General features: G+C 56.1%; 1 protein-coding gene and 1 long non-coding RNA gene across 4 annotated transcripts in view; one reads left to right on the top strand and one right to left on the bottom strand.

Moving 5' to 3' along the window:
* The window catches only part of WNT9A (Wnt family member 9A), a 26,315-nt gene extending 13,468 nt beyond the window's left edge, over positions 1-12,847 (bottom strand). The window contains exon 1 of one of the 2 annotated variants that reach the window (XM_067732525.1): positions 12,684-12,847. In XM_067732525.1, coding sequence (XP_067588626.1) covers positions 12,684-12,778 — 95 coding nt within the window. In that variant the 5' untranslated portion in view covers positions 12,779-12,847. Of the gene's footprint in view, positions 1-10,733; positions 11,590-12,683 lie in introns of those variants that run through there. The other variant, XM_067732526.1, reaches the window with a different exon arrangement.
* LOC137221982 (uncharacterized) lies at positions 11,320-17,991 on the top strand. Of its 2 annotated transcripts, XR_010942232.1 has the most exons (3): positions 11,718-12,219; positions 13,565-13,769; positions 17,278-17,991. It is a non-coding gene; the product is annotated as an uncharacterized lncRNA (long non-coding RNA). The 2 variants fall into 2 exon arrangements; XR_010942231.1 differs by having other exon boundaries at positions 11,320-12,219; positions 13,565-17,991.

The following is a 17,991-nucleotide window of genomic DNA, read 5'->3' as shown; positions in this document are numbered from 1 at the left end:
AGGCGAGAGACGAGGAGTCAATGCACTCACAGAGCCAGAACGTGATTGCTACATGAGAGAAAAGACTCCCATCATGCTTGAGGGTCTGTTAAGACAATTGGCATCACCCAGATTTAGACAACGGTGACGACAGGCATCCCTGTCTGACTCTTGGTTTTAAAAGGGAAGCTTTTGCCATTTCACCGTTAAGCATGAGGTTTGCTGTGTGTTTTTCTGGACACCCTGTATCAAGTTAAAGAAGTTCCCTTCTGCTTTTAGTTTGCTATGAATGTTTTTAAAATCACAAATGGATGTTGAACTTTATCAAATGTCATCCCTGCATCTTTTGATGTGTGATTTTTCTCCTTTAATCTGCTAAATTGAGGAATTTCACTAATTGATTTTTCTAATGTTAGACATTAAGCATTCCTGGAATAAACCCAGTTGGCCACGATGGGTTTTATCCTTTCTCTGTTTTGCTGATGTAACTTGATGATGTTTTGTCTAGGATGTTTGCATCCGTGCTTGTAATTTTCTTCTCCCATGCTCTTCCTGCTGAGTTTCAGTGCCTTAGCAGGAGTTTTTTTTTTTTTTTTAATTTCCTAGAAGAGTTGTGTCAGATTAGAATCGTGTCTTCTTGACTGTTTGGTGGAACTTGCCATGAAGCCATGCAGGCTGACCTTTTCTTGGTGGAAACATTTCTTTTCTGGTCCAATTTCTTTTTCTTTTCTTTTAGAACACCTTTATATATCAAGATATAATTCACTTACCATAAACTTTGCCCATTTAAAGTATATAATTCAGCATTTTGTAGTATATTTGCAGATATATGCAAACACCACCACAGTCAATTTTAGGATATTTTCATCACTGCAAAAAGAAACTACTTAGCGTACTCTTTAGCTATTACCTCCCTATTCCCCTCCCCCAACTCCTGGCAACCACTAATCTACCTTCTGCCTCTGTGGGTCTGCCTGATCTGGACATTTCCTATAAAAGGAATCAAACAACGTGTGGCCTTTTCTGACTGGCTTCTTTCACTTAGCACAATGTTTTCAACGTCCCTCCGTGTGGTAGCATGTAATAATATCCCCTTGTATGGATATACCACATTCTATTTTTCTACTCCTCAGGTGATGGACGTTTGAGCTGTTCAGTCTTTTTATTTATTTTATTGATTTAATTTATTTTTTGGCCGCGTCCTGCGGCATGAGGGATCTTAGTTCTCTGACCAGGGATGGAACCCGTACCCTTGGCATTGGGAGCGCAGAGTCTTAACCACTGGACTGCCAGGGAAGTCCCTGAGTTGTTCACTCTTCAGCTATTGTTCATAATGCCACTATGACCACTCATGTACACATATTTTTGTGAACATATGTTTTCATTTCTCATGGGTATAAACCCAGGAATGGAACTGCTAGGTCATAGAGGAATTCCATATTTAATTGTTTGAGGAACTGTCAGATTGTTTGCCACAGTGACTATACCACTTTACATTCCCAATGACCCAATTTCTTTGCTTACTATAGTGTTAGTCAGTATTTCTATATCTTAAATCTGTTTCTGTTACTTTTTTGGTTTTCTCCATTTCCTCTGAATTTGCAGATTTATCAGCATGGAACTGTTCATTACATTCCCTTGTTTTTGTTTGCAGAATCTGTGATGATGTTCCCCGTAGCTGGACACTAGCACTCTGAGCCTCCTCTTCACTGGGTTAGTCTCCTCAGGTGTTTCTAAGACCTTCCCAGAGAGGGATCTGTTCATCTCTAATGCACGTTTTTTTTGTTGATTTCTGCACTACTTCTACTTTCTTTCGGTTTACCTTACTTCTCTTCCTCACTTTTGTGATGGACACTTGCTGAGTGCTTTCAAGTGTCTCTCCACTTCTAAAATATGCATTTAAGCTACCACTGTGGCTGCTTCAGCCTCTCCGAAACTGCAGCCTCAGGGCACCAGACTGAGCCTGAAACAGCCCCAGGTCACTGACTAAAACAGTCACAGCTCAGATCACTGTGCTGAGTCTGAGTCTCTCTCTACTCTCATTTCCCTCTTTACCTTATGGCCCATTGAGCTGGTGTGTTCTCTCTCCATCCTCTTATGTTCTCTATCCTTACATTGTGTGTCTCTCACCCAGAGCCTATAATTAGACTCAGGACGTGACCACAACCCCAATCACCTCAGCCTTATGCCTGGAACATTTCATCCACTGGGGTCCTGGGGTCTCAGTTTATCCTTTCTGCTGGCCATGCCTCTTCTTTTTCTTTTCTCCTCTCCTGCCTTCTTTTGGGTTATTTTCATTATTCTCCTTTTCCTTTTGTTAATTTGAAGTCATATATTTCCATTATTTTCATGGTTACCCTCAAAATTACAACATGAGTCTATAAGTTACCCATGTTCAATGTTGGTCAATACCACCCCCTTCTCAGTAATATGAGGCCTGAGAACACAACCTTGCTGACTCCCTGGAATTATATGCTGTTGTGTATTTTAGTTCTACATTTAGGACCCAACAGGAAGTTGTTCAATGCTCCCTTATCCCCTCCTTCCCTGTGACCTTCTCCTTGCTGTTCACTCCTTTTTGTGTCTGGAACACAGCAGGGCCATTTCCCATGCCTAAGCTGCGGCGTCAACATTTCCTTCAGAGCAACTCTCAATTTGTCTGAAAATGTCTTTATTTCACCCTCATTTTACAATAATCTTCACCGAGCGTAGAGTTCTTGGCTGGCAGTTATTTTCTTTTCATGCACCAAGGGGATGGTCCCACCACCTCCTGGCTTTGCTCTCAGTTCTGAACTTAGCTGTCAGCCTGACAATCCTTGGAAGGTAATCTGTATTTTGTTTTTTGGGATTGCTTTGGTGTTTTGCAGTTGCAATCTGTCATGTTCTGGCATGAGCTTTTTTTTTTTTTTCTGCTTAGAAAGACACTGGGCCTCTTGAATCTTCTTGATTGTTCTGATCAGTTTCAGAAAAACTCTCAGCCATTCTCTCCATGTATCACCTCATCAGTTTCTCTTCTCTTCTACCTCTGGGCCTCTGGTGGAGCATGTGGGACCTCCTCACTGTGTCCCCAGGTTTCTCACCCTCTCTGCTTTCTGTGTATCTGCCTTCCCATGCCACACTCTGTGTAATTTCTCTTGACCCATCTTACAGTTTGCTAATTCTCTTCAACTGTTTATAATCTGCTTTCAAATCAGTCTACTACTTAAAATTTTTCCCAGTTCTATTTGGTTTTTCCAAACTTGCTGGGTCAGTTTTTGTGGCTTCTCATTCCTTACAGATATCCCAAGCTTATCTTGCTCCTGCAAGCACAGTGAGAGTTGTTTTATTCAGTGTGGGATGCTCTGTTTACTGGTCTGCTGCCATCATTTCTGCAAGTCCTTTGGCTGCATTTCCCTGCACACCAAGCTATCTCTGACCATATGCTGGTCGCCGTATTTGAGAAACTGTTTGCAGGAATAATCTGAAGCACAGGATAAAGGTCCCCAAATCACAGCCACCTGGAACCTCAGAATGTGCCTTCTTTGGAATAAGGCTCTTTGCAGAAGTAATCAAGGTAAGGATCTTGAGACCAGATCATCCTGGATTAGGTCCCACGTTGCTGAGGGCTCACCCCTCTGACGAGCTCTGCAGAGAGCACACTCCAGCCCTGGGGCAGCAGGAAAGAACCTAGGACAGACAGAGCCAAGTCTGGGGATGCCCAACCCCCTCTGTGGACCAGGCCTGAGGCTGTCATGCCTGACTGCTTGGGGACTACTAGCGCAGCCTCTCTGAGCACCCAGCCAGTCACACATCCTCACATCTGCCCCAAGGACAGCCAGGTAGCGGGACGGGCATTGTCGGAAGAGGGTGGGTGCAGGTTTGCCCGCGCTGGTACTGGAGCCATCCTTGTCCCACATCACTCAGCCCCTAGAACACCTCACCCCTTCTCACTCACAGTTGGGGTAGGGGAACAGATTTCGATTGCCCTTCCTCCTGCCTACAGGCCCAGCCACCACAAGGGCCACCCTGCCCACAAACCCAGCTCCCCGGGCATGGGGAGCTGAGACCCTGGGCTGGGCGGAAGGAGAAGAGGCCGGAGTTCCAGAAGCCACAGCGCCCTGCCAAGGAAACCTCAGCCCCACCAGACGGCGTTTAATTTCTGTGTGAATCAAATTCAAAACAAATTCCAGTGCTGAGAACTGGTTCTGAGATTAACCCTCCATCCTCCCGTGGCCTGCAGCCTCCCACCCAAGCAGGCGGGTGTGGGGTGGGCATAGACACCACCAGAGCCTGGGGCTCCCCGAGAGCTCCACCATCACTTGGTGCCCTGCCGTGCCAAGGAGGAGGTGAGGGCCAAGGGATGGGGCTGAGCAGGGCGGGAGGGCAGCTCCCCGCATACAGGTCACACTGTGGCAGAGACCTTGTGTCTGTGACAGCTGTCACCTCCATCAGCTGTGAGAACTGCCAGGCCCCGACTTCCCCACCTCATGGGGCCTGAAGATTCCAGGGCACGAAGAGCTCTTAGTCAGTCCGCAGATCCATCACTGTCCAGGGGATTGCCTAGCTAAGGCCTGGCCACCCTGGGGGTCAGCTGGCAGACACAGGACTCAGCAAACTCCACTACACTGGGACCCACAGCACTGCCCACCAGGCCTGGCACCCCCAAGCCTAACAGAAAGGTCCTCATCCACACGAGGCCCCTGAAGCGAGCAGAACTCGTGGGACCCCCAGACTCTGAGGGCCACCAGCCAACTGCCCCCTTTCCAGAGCAGGACGGTGGAGCCCAGATTGGACAGTGGCATGCCGAAAGCCCCCAGGAAGGTGGCTGAGGCTGCATGGGACCCCCACATTCACTGACTGCCGCAAGGAGAAGACGGGCTGCAGTGGCTTCATGGAGGAACCAGAGTGACCAGGCCACCTCTGTGCCCTGGTCACCACACCCCCAGGCCTCAGAGATGGCTGTGGACCCACGACGGGGCTGCCACAAAGGACAGGCAAGATGCAGGGCAGGTGCTCGGAGAGCCACCGGACCCCACCACCACCGCCGCCACTACCAGCATCACTTTGATATCTGGTTTCCTTCCTGGAGCTGGCCTCCCAGGGGCCTAGCACCATGCCAGACACAGATGGGGAACACTGGGACAGCCTCAATCAACACCCCACCCTGGGGTGGCCTGAGGCAGCCACTGCTGCTCCCTCTGTCCAAGAGGGAGCCAGGTCTGGTGTGCTCTGGTCTGGGAGCCCCTGGCAGCCTCTACTCTCGGGCCAGACCACTTCCCTGGCCACGTCTACCTCAGGTATCGCTAAGAAAAACAAACGCAGCTTGAGGCTTGCCTTTTTCCATTCCCTCGTCCGGCTGCCGGTCTCGAGGTGCAGGGCCTGCCAGCTGGGCGGCCGGGTTTCCTCCTGTGGCTAGGGGCACCAGGCCAGCCAGGAACCTCACTGGGAGGAGCAGGGGAGCATGGCGGGCTGTGCCCGCAGGTCACAGAGCCAGATGGCCAGCACACCACCCAGGTTGATACTGTCCTGAGTGGGGCTGCCCTCCTCTGGAGACCCTGGACCAGCCCACAGATGTCCGTTAATGATTAGTCCCTGCAGGAAAACAGGCTGGTCATCGTCCAGCCCACGCTACCAAGCCCCACTCCAGAGGCCTGCTCAGACCTGCTATGCACCGTGGGCAGCCACCTGCTCCCACCTCCCCGACCCTCGCTCAGTGGGGTCCTCAACCCCCACCTCCCACCCTGGGAGCTCCAGCAGAGCCCTCTCCCCTCAGCATGGCACCACAGTAAAAACGCCCGCAAAGCCTCTGTCCAACATCTAGGCCCCATTGTCTTGTGTCTGCTGCACCTGGCCCACCATCCCTGCGCTGGAAGGTGTAATGGCCCAGTCATCAAGTGTGGGTGCAGCGTGGTGGAGGTTAGGGCCAGGGGTGAGCAGGGGGCTGGGCCACCTGGAGAACGAGCACCTCAGACCCCACACCAGGCTCCTGGGTGCAGAGCCAGGAAGCGGAGGGACCCCCTCACAGGCCTCGGAAGAGTCAGCCCAGCGCAGTTTGGAGGAGACACCACAAGGGAACCTCCTGGCTTCCCCAGAGGTGAGCTACAGGTAAGGAGTGATACTTCTGGGCTATGCTCTGGCTTCCTGGAAGAGGCAACAGCTGAGGCAGACGCAGGAGGATGGGTAGCCCCATGAGGACAGTGGCCCTGCTCCCCACCCACCAGAGGCTGACCTTCAAGCAGGGACCTGGCCTCACCCACTTCCCAGACAACTGCGCCTCCTCTGAAACCTCCTGCAGTCTGCTGAGCCAGGGTGGGCACTGCAGGGGCACCCCCACCTCTGGGACAATACACAAAGGGAGCCGGGTGCCCCCCAGGCTGGGATTAAGGGGGCTGAGTGCCGGCCCTGCTGACAGGTGTCATTTTTCTACAGCCAGGAAAGCCAAGCCAGGCCCCTTATCAGCTCATCGCTCCTCCCCGAATTCAGGGCCCACAGCCCCCCGGGAGGAATCGTGTGTGTGCATTCTTTTCCAGGAGAAAAAATACCCACACACTTCTATTGTCCTCTATATCACAAGGCCCCTGGGGTGGGTGGTGGGCGCCACCCTCAGTCTGGGGCCACCCTGAGAGCCTGGGCAGGATCATGCTAGTGCCCATGGCTCTGGAGTCAGGTCCTGGACCACAGTGGCAAGGACGGGGGTGAGATTAGGCCAGCTGTCCTCCCGTCCAGACGGCCGCCGGCTGTGGCAGAACATCTGCTCACACAGCTGAGGGGAGCCAGATGGCGGCGGCTTCCTCCTCACCTCAGACCCCACCAAGAGGCCACCGGACTCCACAGCCTGTGTGCACGAGATTCCCAGCCCAGAGGCCCAGTCCTGGCCTGATGCTCCCACCTGCCTCTATCTGGTCTCTGTATTAGGGGGCCAGGGCAGGGCCCCCCCAGGAGCCTATGGAAGGGGACAATAGGCCAGGCAGGGGCCAACGGTTTGGGAGTCCACAGCCCCCCAGAGAAGACTGGCCAGGAGAAGGGGGGAGGCAGGAGGGACTCTGGAGACGAGAGATGCAAGGGGCAGTGAGCTCCCCAAGGGATCCCCTCTGCCTCCCCCGCCTGCTCTTTCCAACTGCCTCCCCATGTCTGCCCTGGACCCATAGGCTGGGAACTGGAACACCTAGGTCCCTCTACTGGCCACAGAGGTCCTGGACCATAGTCCAAGAAGAATCCCCCCTCCTTTGCAGGCAGGAAGCCCAGGCCCCTCCACACACCACCCCTCTATCCTCTCCTGTCCCTGGAGCTCCCTTCCCTGACCTGAAGCCCTCCCCACATCCCCAGGCACCTTCCCTCAGCCTGCTGCCCCTGCCCTGCATCCCTCGTCACCTGCTGTTCTGAGGTCTCACCCACAGGGCTTCCAAGGGGCCTCAGCAATCTCCCTGCCAGCCCCTCAGCTGCCCTGGACACTGTGGATAGGGCCCCATCGCCTGGGCCCTCCCCCACCTCAGCTGCCAGTGCAGGCCTACCCTCTCCTGACCCTCTGAAGCACACTGCTCTCCATGGCCTCTCCCTCAAACACCAGACCTGAGGCCTTGCAGGACTGTTTCGGGCATGTCTGTCCAGAGGTGGGTCTCCATGGGTAGCACCTGCCCTGTTGCCCAAACCCACGTGACTCCCCAAGCTCCTGCCTGCTTAGCTCACAGCACCACCACCCCTAGCCAGGGAATCCCCTGGGACACCTCTCCCTCTGTCAGCCCCTCCCTAGCCCCAGTGGACTCTGGGTCTCCCCAGCCTCTCTGTGAAAGGCTGACCTCCCCTACAGGTGAGCCCCAGCCCTCAGCCCCATACACAAGCCCGCCCAGCCCCTGTCAGAGCTGTCTCGTTCTCTTAGCAGGGCTCCATCTTACCCCTTGCCCACTCACAGGCTCACCGTACAGCCTTGTCATTCTACCATTCTACCATTAGGCTCGCTCCTGCTGCCCAGGAAATCTTCCCTCCTTCTTCCTACTCTAGGGACCAGCTGGGAGCCCCTCCTCCAAGCAGCCAGCAGGCACGTGGCCACACAGGACTGCCAGCTGAGCCCCAGGCTCAGTATTCAGAGAAGCAGAGGAGATGCCCTCACCTCCTGGCGCTGGGCAGTCGACCCTCCCTGACCCGCACTCAGAGCCCTCCCTCACCCCAGTGACAGCAGCCCCTCTGGGGCAGACCTCAAGCACAGTGCCAGGGCCCCCAGCTAGCCCCAACCCCAGACCAGGCTCCAGCAAATGAACAGCCACCTGCACCCTGGCCCCCCACATAGTCCACTGGGGGCCAAGCAGGGGGAAGACCTGTTGTGAAGACCCATGGGTGCAGCCCCTGTATGAAGGGGTGAGAGCATGCCAGCTCACAGGTCAAGAAAACAGGTTTTCCTCAGTCCAAGAATAGATCTAGAACATTTAAAGAGCTCTTACAACTCAACAGAAAGACAAACAACTGAGCCAAAAAGTAGGTAAAGAAACTGAATAGACATTTCCCCAAAATAAGACAGTATAAATAGCCACTGTGCACATGAAAAGATGCTCAACATCACTAGTCATCAGGGAAATGTAAATCAAAACTACAACGAGACACCACCTCAAATCGACCAGGGTGGTCAGAATTTAAAAACAAACAAAAAAATATGTTTTCTTTAAAATCAGAGAATTAACAAGCATTGGCAAGGAGTGGAGAAATTGGAACCCTGGTGCATTACTGATGGGAATGTAAAATGATGCTGTGGAAAACAGTTTGGTGGCTTCTCAAAAGGTTAAACGTAGCATTACTATACGATCCAACAATTCTACTTCTAGGTATGTACCGAGAAAAACTAAAAACATACAGCCAAAAAAAACGTGTACACCAATTTTCACAGGAGCATTATCCACGATAGCCAAAAGGTTGAAACTACCCAAGCGTCTATCAACAGATGAATAGGTGGAAGAAAACTGCCCTATGTCCAGCTAGTCAAATATTATTTAGTCACAAAAAGGAATGATGTACTGATTCTTGCTACAAAGGTGAATAAATCGTGGAAACAGCATGCTCGGTGAAAAGAGCCAGACGTGAAAGGCCACATATGGTATGATTCCATTTATATGAAATGTCCAGAATAGGCAAATCCACAGAAACAGAAAGTGGATTAGTGGTTGCCAGGGGCTGGGGGAGGGGGAGATGGGATATGAGGTTTCTGGGGTGATGAAAATGTTCTGGAATTAGATAGCGGTGCTGGCTGCACAGCCTTGTGGGTGTATTAAAAACCACTGAACTGTATACTTCAACTAAGTAAATTTACAGGATGTGAGTTACGTTTCAATAACAAAAAGACCTTTGGCCCTAAGGCCAATTGCCCTCCCCCATGTGCAATGGTCCAGAGCACCTCAGCTGCCTTTCAAACTGGCTCCCAGCACCCCTCATGGGCTAGGGAAGCCCTTAGTGTCACACCTGGTGCTGCCTCTTCCATGCAGGCCTCCAGGCTACTTGGACCAGAGAGTTGGGACGAGCCCAGACCTCACAGCAGTGCCCCACTCCCCCACATCACCCTGCAAATGCTTCCTGTATAATGTGGAGTGCTGAAGCCAACACCACGAAAGAGCCTCAGGGCTCACCGTGCCCCTTCTTACTTCTATAGAAGATTAATCACGTTGGAAGCCTCAGGCCTCCACTGGCCTGTGCAGCCCCTGGATGCCTGTCTAGCAGTTTCCCCAGGGGCCTCTGGAGGGGGCTGGCTCAGCACACACACGGGACCTCTAAGAAAGAGGCAGCAAGGTGCTGGGGAGCCCAGACCCTGCTCTGGCAAGCACAGATCCCCCACATCCCCAGATCCAGCCCCTGGCTCCAGGCTCAGGGGAGCACAAGGGTGGCTTGCCCCAGGGCCTGGGGCATCCCTTCCTGAGCAGGTTTCAGCACACAAGGCCCACCCTTTAGCTCTATATTCTCACCTGAGGATAACGCCAAGAGAGGAGCAAAGTATGGGAGAGCCCACCCAGATCTATGGGGTGGGGCAGGGGGCTTGGTGGTTGGCAGCAGGGAGGGGTGTCCAAGTTTGTATCTCAAACTTGCCACAAGACCTTGGGACAGTCTTTTCCTCCTTAGAGCCAGGCTCCACTTCCTTCCAAGAGAGCATCAGGCCAGCTGTCTAGGCCCCCAGAGCACAGACATCTCTGTAGCCCCAGGAGAACCAGATGGAAACACCACCTGCTAATCACACCAAAAAGAATGGTCAGGCCAGGGAGGAAGAGAGGAGAGCCCCTTCCCATGGCAGGCAGGTGACCTGGAGGGCCCTGCCTGGTGGCCAGAGGCTGAGCAGGACAGCAGGAGCAGGGCGGGTTGGGTTGCAGCCTGGGGGGGTGGGGGGGGCGGGGCGGGGAGGGCTCCCACCACCCACGTGATCCTCCCCCAGGCCAGCCTCTCTGGGTTTCTGGGCTGTAACTGGAGCTGCCCTGCCTGTGAGCCTCTGTGCCAGGCAGAGCTTTCAGAGTGGGGGAAGGGAGAGGAGGGCTGGATCCCAGCTCCTTCCCCCTGTTCCCTCTGTACTTGGGGTGGGGAGGGAAGCCCCAGTACAAGGCACAGAGAGGCCCCCTGGCTCTGGCCCAGCCCTGCCTGGCCCTGCCTGCCTTGGGCCATCTCCTCCTCCCCCTCCCCTCTGGCTCCTGCCCCTTTATTAAGCCCGGAGAAAGGGCCCCAGACCCAGGCTCAGCCAGTCACTGCTAGCCAGAGGCTGGGCCTCCATGCCTGGTGCTATCCTGAGTGGACTCCAGCACCAGGTCCCTTACCTTCCCTGCCTGTGGGGCTGGCACAGAGCCTGCCATCCTCCAGGACCTCCATCCACCAAGCTGAGTCTTGTCTCTCTTGTCTGGTGGCAGGGGGAGGGGGGAAGTGGGGTGTACCCCCAGCAGAGGCAGCAGAACTGCTTTCTATGCTACCCACGGGGCAGGACTTGGGAAGCCTCATTTGAGGGGGCCTTTGGGATTAAAGAGCAGGGCCAGAAGGGCTAGCTGGAGAAGCCACAGGGGCTCCAAGCCCTCCTGACTTGCCACACAGCCACTGGCCACACTTCCCTGAAGGTAACAAAGTGCAGAGAAAACACGGAGAAAAAGAGGGATGCTACAGGGGTTGGGATGGAGGGCGGGAGCCAGGACCCTGAACGCCACCCTGTGGGTCTGATCTTCCCAGAGAGAAAAGGCCAGCAGCAGGGAGACTCCAAGCAGAGCACAGCGTGGCGCAGACAAGCCTAGGGTGTGTCTGAAGCCTGGTGAGCAGACCCATGGCTGAGCCCGGACAGCGAGAAGGCACAGCTGGCTGACAGGCCATCGTGACTCACCGTGGACCTGCAGCCAGACAGCCAGCCTCTGACCCTCCCTCTGCCCGAGAGGGTGAGGCAAAGGCTGCACAGATGGCATGCAGGGGCGTGCCAGCCTCTGCACAGCCTGGGCCCCAGGCGGGCCAAACCCACAGCCACAGCTCTGGCTGCGGGGTGGGGTCTCCAGGGTAAGGAGACAGGGAGCTGACCCTGGAAGACAACCCAGGAAAAAAGAACAGGAGAAGGGGGAGGGGGGAGAAAAACACAAAGGGAAAGTTTCCCATGAAAATATTTTATTTTCTTTGAGAACAGGATACACCTGCAGGGCTTCTCGCCCAGTCGGCCTCTCCCCGCCCTGGCAGTGCCACATTTCTGGACCAACGGGGCCCTCTGCCGGCCAGGACGCTGCGCGCCGGCGCCTGGTCCAGGGGAGAGGGAACAGGTGACGACGGGTGGAGGGCGGCAGCCCGGGAACGGCCGCAGGGCACGCAGGACAGGGACTGGGCAGGACGCGAGGGTGGCCTCGGCTCCAGGAGTGGCACGGGGTAAGGAGGCGGGGAGACTGGGGAGATCCGGAGGGCTGCCCACACGATGCCACCCAGACCCCGGTGTGCCCATCTGCAGAGTACAGCGAGGGTCCCCAAAGCTCGCCCGTCTGGACATCCCAGATCTGGGAGCGAGGAACGAGGAAGGGCAGGAAGGAACGTCGGAGAGAGACGAGCCCAAACCACACTAACTGCTGCTGCGGAGAAGCGCGCAGGACAGCGACCCTGGAGGCGGCGGGAGGCAGCATTCACGGCTGGGCTGGGCCCTGCGCACCGGAGAGGTCCCACAGACGCGCTCCCGCGGGCCGGGGCCCGAGCGAACGTCAGAAGCAAAGCGCAAGAAAAATAAAATTCCTCCAGTCTGGAGTTTTTTTTTTTCCCTTTGGGGCTCAGAGCAAGGAACATCTGGATTTTGTACGTATTTTTTTTGTTGTTGTTAAATTAACTTCTCGAGGAGAGAAAGGAGGGGGAAACTGCAAGGGGGGGTGGGTGTGCAGGGGCCAGGGAGGCTCCAGACATTTGGCAAGAAATCCTGGCCTAAGGGAGCCGATAACCAGAGCTTGGTCCCGGAGCTCCAGGGAGCCTCACGCACGGCCGCGGGAGCGGCCGCAGCGACTACGGCTCCGGGGTCACGGAGGACCGGGGCCTCAAGCCAGCCCGTCGGGTACGCCGGCCCCTCTCCGCGCTCCGCGCCACGGGGACACCGACTCGCGGACCCAGCGACGCGGGCTCCGCAAACAAACAGCTCCAGGCAACCCGGGGGCCCTCGCTAGCCCGGGCACCGCGCCCCGCGCACCTGGGTCGCCCCCGCCCTCGCGCCCGCGCCGGCCTCGGGCACGGCCCGCCCGCCCCGCCCGCCGGGCTGCCGAGGCACCTACCCGAAGTAGGCGGCCGAGGGGCGCAGCGCGGCGAGCAGCAGCGTCAGCGCGAAGGCCGCGGCCAGCCAGCGCGCCAGCAGGGGCCCATCCAGCATCTTGCCGCGCCGCGGCGGCTGACCATCGCGCTCCTGGCCCCGCGCTGGGCGCCCCGCAGCCGCCGCCCTCTTATAGCGCCCGGAGCGCCAGGCCGGGGGCGGGGCGCCGGCCAGCTGGCCCGGCCCCGCCCGCGCCCGGGGAGGGGTCACGCCGGCGCCGGGGGCGGGCCGAAACCCGAGCCAGCGCCCCGCCCAGCCTCGTTGCTGCCCGGCCACTCGGGTCTCAGGGCGCGTCTCGCGCGTGGGAAGGGAGGCACGCGAGGGGGCGGGTGGGAACCGGGGCGGCCGGAAGGGGCGGGAGCGTGGCGGGGGCCGGGGGAAGGGAACGAGCCCCAGGGCGGCTGTGGGGGTGGAGCCAAGACAGAGCGTTGGTGGCCTGGGGCAAGACGGCGGGGCCGGCGTTGGGCGGCTAGCCGGGTGGGAGCAAGCGGGTGGGAGGGACCTGGGGGTGGGGGACTTGGGGCGGCCGCGGGGGCGGGGTGTGGCCTGGGGCGGGGCCAAGGCGGAGTTCTTGGCCGCGAGGCAAGGGGTAGTGCCGCAGGGGACTCCGGTGTCAGTCCGGAGCTGGAGCGCGCGCGTCGGCTCCCGGAGGAGTTTGCATGAAAGGGGAGACAAGCCAGCAGGTGATGCCCCTGCCTTTTGCGAAGACTGACAGTTCAGGAAGCGAGGCCAGAGGGGCTCTGCTCCCTGGTTTGTTGTCCTGGGAATGAGGCGACCTGATGAGGGATTGTGCGGGCCGGGTCGCTCAACATTTTGGGACCTCTCTCTTCCTATCCTTAAATCAAGGGAGGTGAACTAGAGGCTGAGGTCACTGCCAGCGCTGATCCTCGGGTGACCTCCTTCTCAGAACCTCTGTACTGTGAGAACTGGACAAAGGAGTCTTGTCGCTGCTAGAGGCAAGAGGAGTTGCCAGGGACACGGAGGAGAGATGACGCAGAGCCACTGCTAAAGCAAGTCAGTGTCCGAGAACCGAAAACCAAAATTAAAACAGGTAACACGAATTACCAGACACAGGATGGGGTCAAGGAGAAACCTTAGAAACCCCTGAGCCAAGGGTTCTCCATGTCAACAGCCACAGACCAGGGAGGAGAGCACTGCTCTGGGGTCCAGGCTGTGGGATAAGTGTCCACGAAATGCCAGCCTTCGGATGACACTAGAAGCTCCATGGGCCCACTAGGCCAGGGCTGCCAGAGCCCTCAAGTCCTGGGCCTGAAGGGGAGAGCCCAGCTCCCTATCAGACATCTGTACTCAGAGTTGCTGCTTCTGGGCACAATGACCCAGAGTCTGGGAGTCTGAGCACCCCCCAAAGGCTGGGCTAGTGGGCTCTGAGGATCTACTGCTTTGTGACCTGTGTCAGGACAGTGCTGCGACGCAAAACAGGAGGGCCAAAGATGTACCCTGACAGTGGCCCGTAGAGCAGGACATATCCTTGGGCTCTCACCTCTCTTAAAAGGCCACCCAGGTGAGCATACCCCATCTTTCCTGGGGACCTGGGTGCTTGGCTGGGTGAGAAGAGGGTGGGGAGAAGATGGGGCCTGAGCAAATCACTTCCTCTCTGGGCCTCAGTTTCCCCATCTGAGACCCATCCAACTCCAGGGAGTCGTGTTTCTAAGTTGTAATGTCACACTGTAGAAACCTCTGCCCATAGTTCTGCCTCTCTGTGGGTGTGACCAGCCTCACATCATTCCCCACTCCGGGGACTCTTCCTGTGGGAGGGGGCCCTCCAATGCCCTCATCTGCTCACACCACACTCGGCCATCTCACCAACAGGGCTGGCACAGCAAAGAGAACACCAACCAAAGCAGCCCCAGCCCACCTGGACTGCAGGGCTTGGGGACACCCTGTCATCCCCACCTCCGAGGGCCTCAACACAGCCCCCAGGGCCTCCACCTGAAGGGCTGGCTCCCACACCCGGGAAGTGTGAGGCATGGGGTGAGGGGACGCAAAGTGATGACATGTTTAAAGGCACAGAGATTACGTCCAAAAAAATGAAGTGTGAGGTTGTAAATGTGTGTCTGGAAGGCGCTGTAGGCCTTATAGAGTTCCATTCTGTGGGGCGTGGAGGGTTCTCTTCTGGCCACCCAGAAAGTCCCAAGGAAAGAGGCGGCCAGCTGAGGTTCCAGCCAGTGACTGGCAGGGCTATAGTTGGCAAAAAGGGGACTGGAGAGATGAGCACCATCTGTGGAAGGGGAAGGAAGACTGGGGTTCTGCTTTCACTGGGGGCTGTCAGCTCATAGCAGCTTGGGGGGCTATCCCAGCCAGACTGAGTGGCCCTATGGCACCTGATTTTGAGTGCTAAGCCTCCCCCAGGTATCAGCAGGGGAGGAATTCTGAGAGACCCCTTCAGTCCAGGGAGTGAGAACCAAGGTCTATAGGAGGACCAGACTTTGCCGGGCCATGCAACATGGGAGTGGAGTGGAGGGGGGGTTGGGGGGGGCAGTGCCCGGTGCAGAGTGACGTTGGGAATACCCCTGAGGGTCTGGGAGAGGCTGCCCTTGCCCCCTGTGCCTGGGGTGACGGCAGCAACTGAGGTGGTGCCACCAGCTACCCCCACCCCAGCTGGACCTGGGGACACAGGTTCCCTCACCCAGGAGTCTCCCAGGCCTCATACCTCCCCATCAGGTCTGACCTCCTCACCCCGCCCCTGCCTGCATTCCCATCTCCTCCATGGCCAAGGTGGCCCTACTGCCTACAGACCTCAAGGCGCCCATGCCGTCTGGACCTCTTTGGAGGGGGCCAGGTGCTTCCCACCTCTGTGTCCACAACTCCTGCCTCCCCCACACCCAGCCCCAGCCCACCTTTGCAGCTTCTGGTCACCTGCAACACCTCCCCTGGCCATCCCACGTTGGCCTCGCCTCACTGTGTCTGCCCAGCGTGGAGAAGGAAGGTAAGTTAACGTGGAACAGCCACTGACAGACCAGCACCTGGTTCAGTTGACCCTGGATGGTAAACTGAGGCCTAGAGAACCCGGCAAATTAGCTCAAAGGACACAAAGCAAGTGGGGGTGGGGCAGTGGCAAACACATGATCCCAGTCTCCTGCTTTCACCAGCTAAGCCACCTCCAGATAATCTTGCTGGCCTCAGCACAGCATGAGGAGGGTGTGTTATCCAAGGAGGTCAGAGCTTTTTCTTCCAGCATAGCATGCTCTGGCCAATGGCAAAGTGGCCCCGTGTTTCTGTTAGAGAAACCTCGGCTTGGGGCTTTTTTTATTCCCCCTGCCATGGCCACCCAAGCCTGCTTGGCACAGGCCAGCTTTCTGGGAAAGGACATCCAGAGTATGAGGCAGGACAAGCTGACACTAATAAGGGGGCTGCAGCCACCCTGTGCAGCATGAGGGAAAGCAAGGAGTGGTCCAGGCTGGGCTGCGTCTCTACCCTGTACATGTTCCTAACCAGAGTTATGGCAGTGCTCTCCAAGGGGCTGATGGGCACAGCTCCAAGAGGACCTCATCAGCGCCAGGGAGGGGTGTGTACTGTGAAACAAAGCCCACCCCGAGACAGGAAAGACAAGGGTGGTAGGTTGTGACGGCTCACTGGCACTTTTGCAAACATCCAACTTCATGGAGACCTTGGCGCTGTGAACTGCCAGAATCATGCACAGCAGTGGGTCCTGAGAATGTTGACACCCAGCCATGCAGAGGGGGCTACCCAGGTCTCAGCAGAACAGCAAACTCCTGCAAAGCTGGGGGTGCCCACCATGACCCCAAGCTGGGCAAGGGCAGCCCACCTCCCTGGGCCAGGCCCACCCGACATCTTTAAGGCCTAGTTTGGATGCAGAAGCAAGGCCTCAATTGTCAATTCAGTGGCTTTCTCAGTCGCCTCCTCCCAGGGCCAGAGACAGAGACCGAACGCACAGAGGACCGCCTTCCCAGCTGATGCCCACCCACTCCTCAGCCACTCAGGCCTCAGTTGCCCAGCCAACAGCATGATGAGAATGAGGTTTGGGGAGGATCTAGGAGGGCCAGACTGGGGAGCTTGCGCTGCCCAGATGCTGCCCAGAACAGGGAGCGGTTCTCTCAGGTGGTCTGGAAGGAGTGGGTGAGCAGCTGCTTATCAGAAAACATTGCCTAATTGGGGCCTAATTGGGAAGGTTTATGGGGCCAGTAAGGGGGGCTCCTTGGGGAGATGGTGAAAGCCACTCATGAGTCATTTGAAACTGAGCCGGACAAAGAGCTCAAGGAGAAACGATCCCACCCAGCCTGCTAGCCATGGGTAGAATGAGCTCATGGGCTCTGGGATGCACATGTGTGCATGTGTGTGCACGTGTGTGTGTGTGAGAGAGAGAGAGGGAGGGGAGGGGAGGAGAAGAGAGGAGCTGGTACTCATACAGCTGGTACTCAGAAGCTGAGCCCTGCAGAGCCTCCACTGCGGGCCCCATCACTGCATGGCCAGACTGCCCCCTGCAGGTCGGGGAGGGAAGGGCCCAGTATCTCAGCCAGCGTCCTGGCTTAGCATCCTCACCCAGCATCCAGGCCAGCATAAACATACCTTCTCTGCAGTGCCCAGCACAGGACCTGTCCTGGGACAGATGCCAAATGGACATGGAGCTTATTCTTCACAGTGGGACACCATCTGTTCACACCACTTCATCCTCTGTGAGATGTGTGTTGGAGACTTGGATGCATAATAAACATTTTAACATGTTTATTCAAATGTTTAAAACTTGTTTTGAAAGAAATGTAGATTCACATGCAATTGTGAAAAATAATAAGAGACTCTTTGTACCCTTCACCGGGCTTCCCCTAATGGACAATATGACAGCCAGGAAACTGACATTGACAAAATGCATCGACCTTGCTACATGAACTCATCTGTGTGCATGTGTGTTTAGTTCTATGCACTTTTATCACACATGGAAGTTCATTTGTCCACCACAGTCACACTGAACATCTCCATCACTCATGGAGATCCCTTATGCTGCCCTGTTATAGCCACACACCCCTGGCGTCTACTAATCCACTCTCCATCTATCATTTTGTCAGTTCAGGAATGCTATATACACGGAATCATACAGTAACCTTTGGGGATTGGCTTTTGCACTAAGCAAAATTTCCTGGAGATCCATTCAGGTTGTCAAGTGTATCAACAGCCCCTTCCTTTTGATTGCTTCATAGGATTCTACTGTATGGATATACCATTCACACACTGAGGGACATCTGGGCTGTGTCCAGTTTCTGGTTATTATGAATAAAACTGCTGTTAACATTTGTGTA

This window comes from Pseudorca crassidens, chromosome 3 (genome assembly GCF_039906515.1).
Source record: "Pseudorca crassidens isolate mPseCra1 chromosome 3, mPseCra1.hap1, whole genome shotgun sequence".
In the NCBI taxonomy this organism is placed as follows: Eukaryota; Metazoa; Chordata; class Mammalia; order Artiodactyla; family Delphinidae; genus Pseudorca; species Pseudorca crassidens.
This window is presented reverse-complemented; position numbering and strand designations above follow the sequence as displayed.